This window comes from Choloepus didactylus, chromosome 10, assembly GCF_015220235.1.
Source record: "Choloepus didactylus isolate mChoDid1 chromosome 10, mChoDid1.pri, whole genome shotgun sequence".
Classification (NCBI taxonomy): Eukaryota; Metazoa; Chordata; class Mammalia; order Pilosa; family Megalonychidae; genus Choloepus; species Choloepus didactylus.
In genome coordinates, this window is record NC_051316.1 from 127,376,626 (window position 1) to 127,392,478 (window position 15,853).

Here is a 15,853-nt window from a genome sequence, read left to right on the forward strand (position 1 = left end):
TCTAAAATGGATTAAGGAAAATGTGATTAGTTGGTGTACGTTGATTTTTGTGGTTGAGATCAGAGAAGGCAGCTATCATCTCTCCCTTGGCTGCCCTGGTGCCGTCGTGAGACAGTGTTGTACTGGGTGGAGCACTGGTCAGAATAGAAATGTAAACAATTAGTTTTTGCTTTTTATTCATGAAACTAGAAACAGAGAAGTTACCAGTTTAGCATATAGCTTCTTCAGGTAATGATGCAGTATGAACTTTTAAAATGTAATTGACTTAGTCGCTTTTCAAAGCCTCCACTTAACTCTTTTCTTTGTACAACACTGGAACACGATGCAGTGAAAAAGCCCCGACCATTGGAATGAGATGACCCGGGCTCACATGCTACCTTTGCCCAACCTGCAAAATACAACGAAGTAAAATAAAAATACAAACTTCATGGTTCTTTCTGGCTGTTAATACTTTGATTCTTGTATTTAGGTTGTACTTTGCAATAATTATTAGCAACCCCTCTCCTAAAATGGTGCTGTCACCTTACAGGATAAAGAACTCAACAGATGTAAAGTCAAGTGAATGAGCTTTCTGTGGGGAAACACTGGCAGCGGCAGAGTTCTTGGCTTTATGGTTTTTCTGTAAAGCTTGACTTCCCTCAGATAATAGCCTTTGACTTCCTTAGAGTGAGCAAATGCTCCTTTCCTCCGCCATCACAGCTGACCCCCCTTCCAGCCCTGGCAGCTGATTTTCTTTAATTAGCTGCCTGAACACACCCAGTCCCATCACTCACCTCCCCTCACTTCCAGATGACTCTCTTTGCTGCCCCTCTAACCCACGTGCCCCATTCTGGATGTCCATCTCACACTCTCCCAGCAGTGCCGTGAGTGATTCCACAGGCCATGCTGGGGAGGCATTAAGAAAGTAAGCTTGCAAATTTTTATGAGCAAGTTTTATTTGTTAGCTTTTTAAACCCTATGTGGTTTAAATACATATATTTTATATATACACGGTTAAAAGACTGACAGGATTTATTTTGGGGTTCCACACTCCTGAAAACTGATTTTTAAATTTTTATTTTAGAATTGCGGCGAGCAGTGAGAAGTAGTGTGTGGAAAAGGGAGACAAGTGTTCACCAACATGAGTACGGAGCGGAGGAAAACCTCGAAGATGACACGTACCGCAGGACTTGCACTGTGTGTGGCCATGAGCTGACATATGAGAAAATGTGATTTTTAGTTCAGTGACCTGTTTTACAGTATTTTACATTTAAATAAAGGAAATTTAGATTTTTCCTAGGGAGTAGGAGCTCAAGACAATTTCAAATTCGATTCAAAATTAGCCAAAATGTAAACATCACATAGAGGATGAGACCCTGCCTAAATACTGCCCAGTAGTGTGTCTGTTAAGAGCCAGTTTCAGTTAAGGTTCAGTGGGTAGGCTGTAGCAGAATGTAGTTCTGTTTTGTTTTTTTTTTTTTTTTTTTTTGTACTTCTCACAGCATCCCAGGCATCTGTGTCAAGGTGAACTGCTCAGATTTCCTGTATCTTCTAAAAGTGATTACAGAGTAGTTTCAGCAGCTAGCAAGAGGATCTGATCCCATGGTCCCACAGGCTTGGCTACAGGGCATTTGCCCTGTTTTGATAAAAACAAAGGCAAATTAAGATAAATGTTCAAATTGTTCTTGGATATGATTCTTTATCCTACTGCTACAAACAAAAGAAACATGGAGATTTACACTTTTATTTTTCTCTTTAGATTAGCCTTGGAGATTATGCTTGCAGGAACGCAAAAGTCAAAACAAGGCAAATTCCCAAAATTAGGTTTGAGACTATGATTACTAATTGCTCTAATTTCTGTAATATATTTTTTAAATGTAGATTTTCTATATGTGCTATATTATGGATATATAATACATAGCTCAGCAGAACTTGATTCTGAATGGGCAGCAAGACTTCCCTGGGACAAAAAAGTTTCCGGCTTGATGACAACTAGGGATTGGGTTACTGGACCTAGGTTCAAATTTCTATTTACCAGCTCTGGCTCATGGGCTGAAGTTACTCCAGGGGCCTGTTTTTATCTGTAACGTGTGCATAATAATCCCGCCTTCACAGGCCTGCTGTGAGGACTAAATAGGGGACTTGGCAACACCTGCACCTGGTAGCCACCAGTTACTGAGCATGTGGCATCATCCAGACCAATATGTTTACAGTGTTGCCTGGCTCAGGTGTGCTCCTAGTCACACTTCCCCTTCATCCACTTAAGACCATCCTGGTTTGGAGGTATCACTGACAACTAAATTGGCTCTACTCAGGCCAACTCTTTCCTCACCTTTAATTTTCAGGTGTAATTATAGATTAGTAAGTTACACAAATCACAGCTAAATTCTTTCCAGGAAAAACAAAAAACCTTATCTTCGTTTGAACTGTTGCCATGAATAATTTTCCTGGAGGGGAGATTTGGAATCAAGGAAAACAGGACATGATTGCTTAGACAAAAGCATGTTAAATGGTGTCAGTACAACTGAACAGAGCATTGATTCACTACAAGGTGGAACATGAGCAATGTGCCATCCTTTTATCTGTGTGTGCTTCACTACTGGAGAAAGAAACTGTTGAATGTTTGCTCAAAATTCAGTCCCTAGTTCAGTCTTTCCATTTGCCTAGATTCAGTGCCACCAGATTGGGACGGAGCCAGAAACAGCTCTGAGTGACACACATCAGTGAACAGTTGTTAGAAGCAACCATTATGTATGACAAGAGGGTCCAAAAGGAGGGCAATGAAAACTTCCAAATCCCTCTAGATACGGATCGAGTGTTACTAGTCAACCTTTGCAGTACATCATGAAAGGATGACAGTAGTTCAGGGTCAACTAAAAAGCTGCCGATGTCTCAAGGATAGGAATCATTTCTAAGTAGTTAAGTAGTTCGTACTGTGCTTAGCAAGGGGAAGGAGTAACAATATAAAAGTGTTTAGCCAAGAACCTGGGTTTTAGTCCCCTTTCTGTTAACCGCTTGCCATGCAATCCTGATCTTGTGAATAATTACTTCGTCTTAAATGGTATTTAACAATTTTAGGAATTCCCATCTATTGAGTGGAGTATTTTTGGTAGCCACTAAAAGGATGGCAAACCAAAGGGACCACATGTCAATATGGAAATGATTAATGCATGAGAAGCTTGTGTCAGGAAAAATGATAGCTATGTTGGAAGTGTTCAAAAATCTACCAGTAATTGTGGGCTTAAGGGTAAGGCTTATTGAAAGAAGTCTAAAAAGTCCTAGAAATCTGTGATGTCAGATAATCCCTAATACTTGTGTATTATTTTACAAAGCACTCTGATATTATCTTATTTAAGCTTCAACACCATATAGGAAACAGGCTCAGGAATAGGTAGTTACTTGAACCAGATATCACAGGAACAAAATCTAAACCCACACCTAATTCCAAGTATAGTTGTAACCAGTCTAGCTATTTCTAGTTTCACTTCATCCTGTACTCACTACATGACCTCGACAAACCCCTCTGAGGCCGGGGGAAATGACCAGATGCTCTTGGACAGTGGTTCCCAAACCTGTGTGCACAATGGACTCACCTGACAGACCACACCCCTGGTGTCTGTGTCCCACTCCCAGAGATTGTGATTTAATTTTTAAAACAATTTTTAAATGATTATAAAGTGATTCTAATGTTCAGACAAATTTGGGGAACTGCTGCTCTAAGTAGTCAAATTTTATATACTCATAAGTAGTTAGCTTCTAGATAGCTAGATACCTAGTAAGATATTACTTAAAAACATTTTGAAGAGAAAATTTCAAGTGGAGATAAGTACACCTTCATTAAGAAATCACCAATTTTAAAGCAAACTGAGATGATAAATCATGAAAAACCAAAGTTTAAAAAACATACTTTTAGTTTTATTTCAGTCATGTTAGGTTATCCATGAGCTGTGAAAAGCTAGGCTACTTGGTAATAAACCATCAGTTCTACATACTACTTTGTAAGCTTGATCTCTAGTGTTTCACATATCTCAGATCAGTTTTTTTTGTTTGTTTTGTTTTCTTCCTTAAAGAGAGAAAATATCAAATGAATCACAGTAAAAGTTGTATCTGTCACATATACACTGTCCTATGGTCAGGTCACATCACTGCCATTAGGAAGTCATTTAGGGGTAATTAAAGCTAATTGTGTTCATGTTCCTCACTGTAACCCTCCCCCTCTGTTTCCTTTAATAAGTGAAAGGATACTACAAGAAAGCAAGCATTCAAACCATCAAAAATAAGACAAATTATTTTAAGATATTTTTAAAAAATCTCAACACGAGGAAAAAAAAATGACCCTTAGGCCTGCAGGGCACAGAACTGCTGGAACACAGCCAAGATGTGAGGGTCTAACTCGGCAGTGAAGAGAAGGTTCTCCAGGGTCACCATGTACTGCTGGATTATTTGGTGATGCTGTGGACACAGAAAGTGGGTGGGGGGGGTGGGGTTAGCTCAGGAGAAGAGCAGGAGTTTGCCTCCGCAGCCCACCCACGAAGAGAAATGGTGGGCAGGGATAGGAAAAACAGGCCCCCCTTCCCCGCATTAAGAAAGTGCCGAGGGGAATGAGAACAAAGGGTGTTCAATAACTGTAAAGATCCAATTCTGAACAGCTTCCAGGTAAATGCAATTCATGACCCCAGGCAGTGGCAGCAGCTGCCACCACACTGAGAGCCTGGGATTGGCTGGGCCTCTCCCTGCATTAAGGGCTTAACACCTTAGGATCTGTTACAGTGGCCCAACCAGGGGCCCACCTGGGAAGATTTTTAAAAAAGGAAGGTGTTCTAAGTTACAAATAGGAATAGCATAACTGCTTAAAACCATGGTCTCTGACACATGAGAAAAAAAATTTTTGAGCCCCCACCACCCCCCTTTTGGTTACAGCATTAAAATAAAAATCTCTTTGCATAAGAAAAAATTTAAGAGATCACTGGGGAATTCTAAGTCTTTCGTAAAATAAGAATGCCAAACTTCATTTTTGCTTTTTATCTTTTAAAATAAATAGTTCATCTGTTTTACTGAAAATCAGTGGCAAAAAATTGTGGGAAAATAAAATAATCTCTTCCATGTGCTCCTGTATAGACCTGAATACACTCAGAGACCCACACAGGACTAGGGGCCATTAATGCTTTTTAACCGGCAATACCTAAAGAATCTAGAGTGAACCCGAATTTTGGAGGCTTAAATAATCAATTTAAGTTTTTTTTTTTTTTAAATTTTTTAAATGACTTCTATTTTCTCTTTTCTGGAACAAACATGGATTTTTGGGTTAGCATCTGAAGATACAAAGACTTTGTTCCACTCTCCTACATATCTTTCACATAAATCTAGCAGAGGGTAGGCCTTGAATTTTGTTTTTATATAAAGATCTTCAGGACTTACCTAGCTTCTATGGGCACTTCTTTAATCTGAACATTAGACTTTAAAGACCTTTATAAATCCAGTTACTGTTCCTTTAGCATTCCTTTTCTCTAAAATTTACATTAATTACAGCCAGGCTCTCTAGCATACAAAATGGCAAGTGGGAGTGCCAGTGCTACAGAACCAATTTAAGTGTAAGTGTTCTGAAGAGCAGTGGCATCACATTTTGTAGTACAGACTCCTGAGACTTGACAATGATATTTTTAATGGAAAATCTTTGTGGCTGAGAATGGCGATATTTCTTGTCTGGTCCGTTTCCCACGCACCTGTAAGAAGATCTGCTGGAGCCTCTCTATACAATTCTTAAACCATGGTGTTAAGACACTGGTCCCATCAGTCTCACACCGTACTAAGTGCTCGGTTAAGATCATGATAAAACGCTGCAAAGGGGGGCAAAGTTAAAGAAGTATTAGAGGGAGAATGCTCCTGCTTCAGAAACAGTTGCAGTCATGCAAGAGAACCCAAGGCACTGTTTGTGCCACCCTGTTTTTGTGGCTTGTATCCCTCACTTTCATAATTCATTAAATATTGTCCATCTAGAATGGCAGACTGTTGATAATTTGAGTTGGTACATCTTTTCTGGCAATACAAAAAGATCCTTAATGTTTAAATGACTGATCCTAGAAATTTTATGTTGAATCACAAGTGTGAACAGGGATTTATGCACCAAGCTGTTCACCAGGGAGCAAAGCCATCACCTAAAGGCTCAACAATAGGGAACAGTTAAATATGACTCAGGCATTTAAGAAAAACATCAAAAAACTAAGCATGGAATGCTAAGCAGACAACACAATTCAAAGGTATACATGGTTAACCTCAAGTGGTAAACTGCCGGGTGACCTAAATCTTTGTATTTTTTTCTGTATTTGTAAACTCTTTCATAAATGAGTATGTATTACTTTTATGATTAAAATAACATTTTTTTAAAAAAAACTAAAGGGATGTATGGTCTCCTTTCACGTATCACTGTCCCAAGCCAAGATACCTGAAATATGACAAGGAAGAGGTTCTTCTGTTCACTCTGAGCTGATTCCACTTTTTCCTGCAGTCTTTCTATCTGCTCCTCAAGAGCCCCGTCCTTCCTGTCACTGCTTCTGTCGTCATCATCACTGCGCTGCAGAATGCCAAGGAACAAAAGGAAACCGTCATTTATAAGCAGTGTGCTAAACACCATTGTGTAAGGGAAGGACAGCACTGTATCCTCCCAGCCACCCCTAGGCCCTGTTGTGGTCTCGGATGCGGAGCCCTGCGGGGACCCGCTAGGCCAGAAAATGTAGTGGTACTTCTGGATAAAGGTGGTGGGAAAGTTTGCTAAGACGCAGGAGCAAGTGATCTCTTTTGCCAGAGGGAGGGAAAAAAGTTTGTCCCATTTCCCTCCATTCAAAATGAAACGAGTTCTGAGCCCCATGGGAAAATGTATTTTTACACCTCTGCCACTCTATTCAATAAAGGAGAGGAACCCTGAGTAAACTGACAGTGCTTTGCAGTCACTACAGAAGTATCACCACTTGACCACTGAGCAATGACAACAGGGAGGCAGCTTGCTAACTTCTCGTACTCAAATCAGAGAATGTGCCATGTGGAAAAACCGGAAAAACCCTTGTGTGGCCCATGAACCACAGGCTGCTCATCTCTGTCATAATTTAGAAATGGTTACAGTTGACATGTAGCAATCCTAAGAGCAGACTGTTCAACAGGTACCTGTAAAGCTTTAACAATTCCTTCCCAACCCCTCCCTGAGGAGTGTGCAACATTAGCTTAAGTTTTTGCTTTTTTTAAAGGCAGGGAAAACAACAACAACAACAACAAAAAAAACAGGACAAGACTCGATTACTCTCCCCATGTGGGTAAGGTGAACATCTCCATTTAACAGATAAGGAAACAGACTAAGAGGGATTAGATGACTTTCCCAGGGTCACAGTGCCAGAAAGGGGCAGAGCCAGAACCTGACCCAAGCGGGCTGCATGCTGAGGCAACGCACCTCTTGGCAGGTAGGTGGGCCTCACCAAGCCCAGAAGCCTGGTGATCCTTCTAGTTTATGCTCCCAAGAACCTAGAAGGCCTGGTAATCCTTCTAGATCATACTCTGTAAGGCCCCGGTAGTGATAGCCTCTTCCACTCCTTAGCGAAAGGATGAAAAACACCCTTCTCCCATCCCTAACACAGCACCTGTTATGGGGTCTGACTTATGTTGTATGCAACTGGGAACACGTCTGCCTTTTCCCAGCACTGCACGAAGGGAAAGTTCTAGAGAACCGCTGTTCAGTAGAGCTTTCTGCCATGATGGAAATGTTATAGAACTCTGTGCTGCCCATTACAGGAGCTGCTAGCCACATGGAGCTACTGAGTGCTCAAAATGTGGCTAGTGTGACTAAGGAATTACATCTTAAATTGTATTTGATTTTAATTATTTTACATTTAAATAGCCACATGTGGTTAGTGGCTCCTATATTGGACAGCACAGTGTGGCACGAAGGAAGGAAAGTCTTTGCAGTCTGACAGACCTGGGTCTGTCATTTACTACTAGCTATGGAACCCTGAGCAAGCTGCTTAACTCCTCTGAGCCTAGGTTTACACATCTATTAAACAGGTATGACAGCATCCATTCACCCTGCAGTGTTTACTCACACAATTTATAGGCAGCCCGGCACTTGAGTTTGATACAGGTTCATAGAAGACATTACACGCATTTTATTCCCCTTCTACTCTGATTACTATGCACAACCCTAAAAAATACCGTCATGAAGAACACCAGTACCGTTATGCTCACTGCTTCCTTGAAAAATGGCTAAAATACTAAACCCTGCTTTCCCATGAACAGTATTTTGTAACCCTGGGATGACCGCTCCAACCCCCACAGCACTGGGGCGGTGGTAAATACCCACAAGTCTCTCCTCCTTCCCCTCTTGTACCAGAAACCCTTAGAGAACTACAAGGGTCTTCTTTCTCCTCCTCCCCTTCTGGGAAGGGCAGACGTGAGGCTGACCTAGAGCTGTGAGTGATGGGAAACTGAGGTTTGCAGCATCCTGAGCAGGTGGAGGAGCACAGGGCAGCAGGCCTCCCAGTCCTTCCTCCTCCACTTCTGCAAACAGCTCGGCAAAATTTGGGCTCATGAGAAATAAATCACCATCAATGTAACAGACTTGGGATATTCTGAAGATTTATGTGTACACCATTTATGGTTTAAAACTTCTTAAACCATTTATGAATTGAAACAAGGCTTACCCGTTTGTGCTGCCTTGCAAGTTTTTCTTTAGCTTCTTCTAACTCCTTCTGGATCTTCAGAACGTGTTTGTTCATCTTCCGAATAGTGGAGTGCAAAATTTCCCAAACAAACAACCTTAAAGTAATATGGCATTTGGTTACTGCTTCTTAAAGTTTGCTGTGCTCACAGATAATAAACTCTCTTAACTTTTATAACCTATTCTTTCTAAGCCCTGACATACCCTTCCACCCTCGGTACAGAATTTGTCATAGTTCTCCAGGAATACTTCCAATTTGCCTTTTGATTTGGGCAAGCGGCTAGGGTCGAAGAGAAGTGCAGCAAGGAGAGGCTAAGCCTACCTATAATTGTGCCTAAGAGTCACCCCCAGTGAACCTCTTTTGTTGCTCGGATGTGGCCTCTCTCTCTCTAAGCCAGTAATGCAGGTAAACTCACTGCCCTGCCCTCCCATGTGGGACATGACTCCCAGGGACATAAATCTCCCTGGCAATGTGGGACATGACTCCTGGGGATGAGCCTGGACATGGCATTGTGGGATTGAGAAAGCCTTCTGGACCAAAAGGGTGAAGAGAAATGAAACAAAATGAAGTTTCAGTGGCTGAGAGATTTCAAATGGAGTCGGGAGGTCATTCTTGAGGTTACTCTTACGCATTATAAAGATATCCCTTTTTAGTTTTTAGTGTATTGGAATAGCTAGAAGGAAATACCTGAAACTGTTGAACTGTGACCCAGTAGCCTTGATTCTTGAAAACGATTGTGTAACTATGTCGCTTACATGGGGTGATGGTGTGACTGTGGAAAACTTTGTGGCTCACGCTCCCTTTACCCAATGTATGGACAGATGAGTGAAAAAATGGGGACAAAAAGTAAATGAATATGGGGGGATGGGACGTTTTGAGTGTTCTTTTTTATTTTTATTTTCACTCTTGGTTTTTTTTTGGAGTAAAGAAAATGTTCAAAAATTGATTATGGTGATGAATGTACAATTATATGATACTGTGAACTGACTGTACACACTGGATGATTGTATGGTATGTGAATATATTATATCTCAATAAAATTGCATTAAAAAAAAAAGTAGTGCAACATTTCTGGAAGGGGGTTGAGGGTGGCTTTGTGGAGTTGGAAATATTTGAGCTGGATGGTGCTCCTGAGCACTATATCTAGTCAAGAATGCCTGGGTTTGAATCCTGGCCTCATCACTTGTTTGCGTGACTTTGGGCAAGTCAGTTAGGCAGCACTGTGCGATTCTACAAATGGGAGCACTAATGGGACCTCCCTCTAGGGCTGGGACGAGCTGGAATGTAAATCCTCAGGAGAATGGCTGGCATACACTTGGGTGGTCAGTTTCCTGAGCTTGTAAAGCTGAGAATGCCTCTGTGTTGCCATCACTTGTGAATGCCAAGTTGCCTGGTCTGGTGCCCCAGGTTCCCACTCATCACACACACTTCCACCCCGGGCATTTGTTGTATTTTAGACCAGTGTCCTCTGGCAGTAACATACAGTGGAGAAGTCTGACACGGTGATGATCTTTTATGTCTTTGCAAGTAATCTGCATTTTTGTTTCCTGTTTGGTATTAACTCTTCATGCCCCAATCCTGATCAGTTATAAAGCCTGTAGACTCAATTTCACCAATAAGACCCAAGCTTGGTGAAAAGTCTCCTTTCTTTAGGGAGGGTGGGTCTAGAATGAATCATCTGTTTGTTGAATCTAGTATTTTCTGGAGGTAGGCCCCCTGCCCTCGCAGGCATCCAGGTGCCTACCACGCTTTCCTGATCCCTCCATGAAGTGCATGTGATCCATTAAGACTGTGGGAGCTGGAACCCTTCCCCAAATCCCACCTGGTCTGGCAGAGGCTCTGACATACAGCCCTTGCTGGTCCCCTCTCCTGGTCTTCTGGATCCTTCGTGAGAATTCCTACCTGACTGGCTGGATCCTGCTTCAACATGTGTGGGTGTCCCTGACAGATGCTGCAACCTGACTGGCCACGTGTATTTCCATTGTCTGGGAATCTTTGCCAAGTTCAATCCTACCAGATTGGACTGTCAGTATCAACCTGGTTTGGACTGGAATTTGGGGCTCTTGTATAAGAGACCACAAATAAAACAATTCTCAGAGAATACAAATTTTATAAAAGAATCTCTATTACCTAGTAAAGTCACGAGATAATTCTGAAGAGAAAATCCAGTTTGCTACTGCCGCACAGTCAACAATCTGCGTCCGAATCATCTTATCCACTAGTACAGCAATCATCTGCAATGAGATGGAGACTTATGAGGGTGCATCACACTCATATGCAGACCAAAATACTATTACTGCTATGAAAGTAAGATAGGAAAGGTGTGAAGTTCATTTTCAGTGGTTATGGGATGGAGCAATTTGACCATTAGATGTTTAAGATTTATCCTGCTCTCTGCTTGGCTCTGATACTGCAGGATATACTACAGTCCCTATAAAGAGTAAGTGAACAAAATGCAAACTCTGGATGGCAACACATAAAACTTTTTTTCATTTTAGACCAAAATACCTATATAAAAAATATACATAATTTCAATTGAATCCCCAAAGTTAAAGATACAAGAATGTTTTATCATTGAAGACATTTAAAGTGTTAAATGTTTTCTAAAATTCATTTCAATGCCTATTTATAATATGCAGTATAAAAATAAAAGTTTGAGAAATTTGGAGCTTGTTTGTAGAAACTGTAGACTAGATAACCATTTCCCATCCAACTGGTAGAATGTTCCAAGCAACTAACATTCTACTGTGCATTTTAAATGTGTTGAAGAGTTATAGTCCAAAACCAAACATAACACTTGCTCTTTAAAGAATCAAACATCATTATTTCCACAGCATTAAAAAAATCCCAGATTTAAAATCCATTCTACAGGCAGAGTCAAATTTCACCTTTTACAAACTAAAACAATGGTAATTAATTTCCTTACTTGATAGGTAACACAATCAGACCCTCAACCTGTCTAATAAAATTGTTTTTACCTGTGGGTGGTTCCTCCAGACTTCAAACATAACTCTTAGAACATGTAACTTCCCCTCATCACTTTCTGCCAGGGTTTTGAAGACTTCATGAAACCTTATGATAATGGAGAGAAAAAAAAAAACACACCACATATCTACCTAACTCTATGAGCCTTTCAATGTTTTCAAAGCTCTTTCGATGCTACTTAATTGACAATGCAAAATATAAATGCCAAATAAAATATCAACCATTAAGGATGGTTAGGAATCCATAGTATGTACGGAAGCTGTCACAAAACCTTAGGATATTTACATCACACTTTTGTTAGCCCCGGCCTAAGTTTATACTGTGGATCTCAGAACAGACAAGGACTAAGAAATTGCCTCCAAAACAAACAAACAAATAAACGAACAAAACTCCACAAAACCATTCTGCCTGCACTTTCTGGGGGAACTCTGTATGTAACACGGAGCTCAGGAGCTGAGCTGAGGAAGAGGGCCCAGCTTCCCTGCCTGCTGGGAGAATCTACTCTCTCTTCTTCTGGACTCTGACAAGAGATCCTTTGGTCGGCGACCCTAAATGTGATCTACCCTCATTTGGGATGATGCTTAGGCAGCAGTGGGGTGGGGGCTTCTGACTGTATATAGGACCATTCTAAGTACCAAGGTTTTCACTAGTTCCTCTAAAGGCCTATATGAAAAAATTTACATTCCATGTATACATGTAAACACATACAGACTGACAGAAGCCATGGGGTCAGGATTTTAGCCACTCCAAACCAAAACCCAAGGTATCAAATTATCTAAGACTATTACTAAGATCTTCAGTGAACAATGCTTGGTAACAATTACTATACCACTGATATTCAGAAGAGGTTGTGTGCTCCTGTTGGACTTACTTTGCAAGAGCACTGAAGGAATGGCTGAACGACTTGGCTGCCAGGTGTAGCAGAGTCTGTACAAAGACTTCTATTTTCAATGGGTTAAAACTGAATCCTTCATCTGAAAAACAGTCCACAGTAAGACAGTTAGGACAATGGAAGTGTAGCAATGCCTCTGGCACCTCACCTGGAGTGTGTAAGTGAGACCTTCACGTAACTTCTCTAAGTGATAAGAGATAATAGGAGACCATCGCTGATTTCAAATACTCAAAATATAAAACTAAGCATAACCTTAATTCTTAATTCTTTGGGCTTGTTTTGCTAATTCTCCTATATAATTCAGTTCCTCTATACATGGTCACAAAATAAGTATATTAATACATAGAAGTAAAAAATAGTGAACCCTCAACACAGCTCTATGTCCATTTGAAAATGTTTCGGAATGCCTAAGTTTAATACCATCATGTTTTGTTTTATGCTTTCTCAATATATTTTATATAATGTCATAATGTAAGTTTTTTAGAGAAATCCAAATCAAACTTCCAGTAACAAACACCCAAAGACTGTGACTGTCTTATTTTGATCCTTAGTCATTTTTTCTATGCACATGTCTTTATCCTTGGATCTAACAAAAAAAATTTCCCCCAAATGGTTACCCAGTTGTCCCACGAAACTTTTCATTTGTTCCAAAGATTTGTCTTTTTTAAGCTAATACCACATTATTTAGTTACTGCAGTTTTCAGAATATGCTTTTAAGATGTGACAAGGCAAGTAGCCCTCCCAACACTTTTTTTCCTCATCTATTTATTGATTCATGTGAACTTTTAAATTATTTTGTCAATTTTCCTATCCCTCCCCAGAAAACAAGACTAGGATTTTGGCTGGATTACATGGCACAGACTCAGTAAATGGTACTCGTTATTATTACCACAGCCTACTTTGGAGGCAACACCAGCCTTCCAACCCACAACATATTCCCACTCAGGAACCGCTCCACGGCGAACGCAGGGAATGTTTAAAATCCTTGACTGATAATGGCATATTTTACTAAAACATTTTTAGGACTCAGTTTATATCTTTAATATGAGCTATTTCATGGGGACACTGGGATCTCGTCTCACACCAGGGGGTAAATACCTGGATTCTACCAACGAGTGATCAGCTGAATATATTGCTCTGAGCATCCAATGGGATTTAAAAGGCACCCATGTGCCAGTTATGTTTATGCTTTAATCTGGCCCATGCAAAGTTCCATTCAAGAAACAACTAATCCCCTTACCGTCGTCATCATCCTGGTTAGGATTTGGAACATCTTTCAGAATGCTGAAGATTTCATCATTGGTTGCCTTACTTTTAAATGCAACAGATAAACAGAGGGCAACAGAATGTCCAGGAAGGGAATCTAAACACAGAATGAGGGTGGGGAAGGGAGAGAAGGTTTAAAGACTATTCTTACAAATGGTGAAATAACTGAAAAAAGTTACTTCCTTTCAAAATAGAGAAAAATCTTCACCTCAAGATCAGTATTTAATCTGTACAAAGATACCACATGTGAAATTTCATTTCCTAGGTCAATGGTTTTTCACTTGAAATAAGCAATTAGATACAAGTCTCATTTCAACACTTCCTTATGAACATGTAGCTAATTCAAATCCAGAGTTCAAGGGAGTTGATCTTCCCAGGGGGCTGGGGTGAGGGGAAAGTGCACAGGGTTGGTACTGCCCTTCAACAGCCCCACATCAGGAGTCAATGAATGTCTCTTCCTTTTCTGCCAAGGTCCTTCCTCTTCCTCTTCCCTGAAGCAGTGGAAAAGAAGCTTTGGTTTGAACAGCGTGGGGCTGCCAATGGAAGAGCTATTTCTCTCTTTTGCTGAGTCCACAGCTGAGTCAGCATAAGCCAGATGCCCGTGTGCTGGGGCTGCACGTGTGCACAGCCATAGGCTGTCTGCTGAGCCCCCGCTGTAGGGCAGTGTGCTGGTACACGCTGGGAGACACTGCCACAGCAGTGGAACTCGGCTTTTAATACGGAACAGACAAGGCGGTAACAGGTGAAAAGGCATTCCTGCCCGAGGATGGCTGACTAAGCACCTGGAGCATGGAAAGTCTATCCCTGTAGTCCACATAAGGACAGGTAGGAAACAACTGCTGTGTGCTCCTCCCTGAGGCGATGGATGGGGGGATATGGGGGGAGAAACAAGTGAAGAGAAAAAGAATCCCCTGCCATGAGGAGTCTTCACACTAGCTGGGGGCCATGATATTTATGTAAGTAGCTAGAGAGCAACACAAAGCTGGCCAACACCTAAGGACTGGGGACAGAAAGGACATTCCAGACTGGGGTCATGCTCCAGTTAAGGCAAAGGCAAGAACAAGGAGGGTGGAAAAGCATAAAAAAGGAGGTGGGCCTGGCATCGGGTGCTGAGCAAGTCAAGTCACTCCACTGCCATGAGAGAACACATGCTTTTATTCTAGTATTTAAAATAATGTCATGTGGTTTGGTGTGTTGAGCCCTCTGTCTTGGGGCTTGCCCTTGTAAGGCTTGTTGCTGCAAAGGAGAGGCTAAACCTGCTTATAATTATGCCTAAGAGTCTCCCCCTGAGTGCCTCTTTGTTGTTCAGATGCGGCCTCTCTCTCTCTAAGCCAACTCAGCAGGTGAACTCACTCCCCCCAGCCCCCCCAACATGGGACCTGACTCCCAGGGGTGTAAATATTCCTAGCAACGCAGGATATGACTCCCAGGGATGAACCTGGACCCAGCATCGTGGGATTGAGAACATCTTCTTGACCAAAAGGGGGATGTGAAATGAAATGAAATAAACCTTCAGTGGCTGAGAGATTTCAGATGGAGTCTCGAGGTCACTGTGGTGGACATTTTTACGCACTATATAGATAACACTTTTTATGCTTTAATATATTGGAATAGCTAGAAGTAAATGCCTGGAACTGCCAAACTCCAACCCAGTAGCCTTGACTCTTGAGGACGATTGTATGACAGTGTAGCTTACAAAGGGTGACAGTGTGATTGTGAAAGCTTTGTGGATCATATGCCCTTTATCCAGTGTATGGATGGATGAATAGAAAATGTGGACAGGGACTAAATGAAGATTGGGGTGGGATGGGGGACATTATTTGGGTGTTCTTTTTTACTTTTGTTTTTTATTCTTATTTTTATTCTTTGTGGTGTAAAGAAAATGTTCAAAAATGGATTGGGGTGATGAAGGTACAACTATATGATGGTACTGTGAACAGTTGATTGTATACTGTGGATGACTGTATGGTATATGAATATATCTCAATAAAAGTGAATTTAAAAAAATGTCATGGACATAACATTGTAAACA

At 41.2% G+C, this 15,853-nt stretch overlaps 2 protein-coding genes across 6 annotated transcripts in view; one reads left to right on the top strand and one right to left on the bottom strand.

Moving 5' to 3' along the window:
- Positions 1 to 6,374, top strand: part of XPA (XPA, DNA damage recognition and repair factor) — a 28,731-nt gene extending 22,357 nt beyond the window's left edge. For 2 of the 4 annotated variants that reach the window (XR_005219080.1, XR_005219079.1), the window contains one exon: positions 1,064 to 1,196. Coding sequence is in view for 2 of the 4 variants with exons in the window: in XM_037850936.1 (XP_037706864.1) it covers positions 1,064 to 1,212 (149 nt within the window). In the remaining 2 variants the exon portion in view is untranslated. Of the gene's footprint in view, positions 1 to 1,063 lie in introns of all 4 variants that reach the window. The other 2 variants (XM_037850936.1, XM_037850937.1) reach the window with 1 other exon arrangement.
- The window catches only part of NCBP1 (nuclear cap binding protein subunit 1), a 44,291-nt gene continuing 29,352 nt past the window's right edge, over positions 915 to 15,853 (bottom strand). For both annotated transcript variants that reach the window (XM_037850933.1, XM_037850934.1), the window contains 8 exons: positions 13,796 to 13,918; positions 12,535 to 12,637; positions 11,657 to 11,750; positions 10,809 to 10,912; positions 8,661 to 8,775; positions 6,422 to 6,550; positions 5,703 to 5,816; positions 915 to 4,431 (listed from right to left, as the gene is read on the bottom strand). In XM_037850933.1, coding sequence (XP_037706861.1) covers positions 4,318 to 4,431; positions 5,703 to 5,816; positions 6,422 to 6,550; positions 8,661 to 8,775; positions 10,809 to 10,912; positions 11,657 to 11,750; positions 12,535 to 12,637; positions 13,796 to 13,918 — 896 coding nt within the window. In that variant the 3' untranslated portion in view covers positions 915 to 4,317. The remainder of the gene's footprint in view (positions 4,432 to 5,702; positions 5,817 to 6,421; positions 6,551 to 8,660; positions 8,776 to 10,808; positions 10,913 to 11,656; positions 11,751 to 12,534; positions 12,638 to 13,795; positions 13,919 to 15,853) is intronic.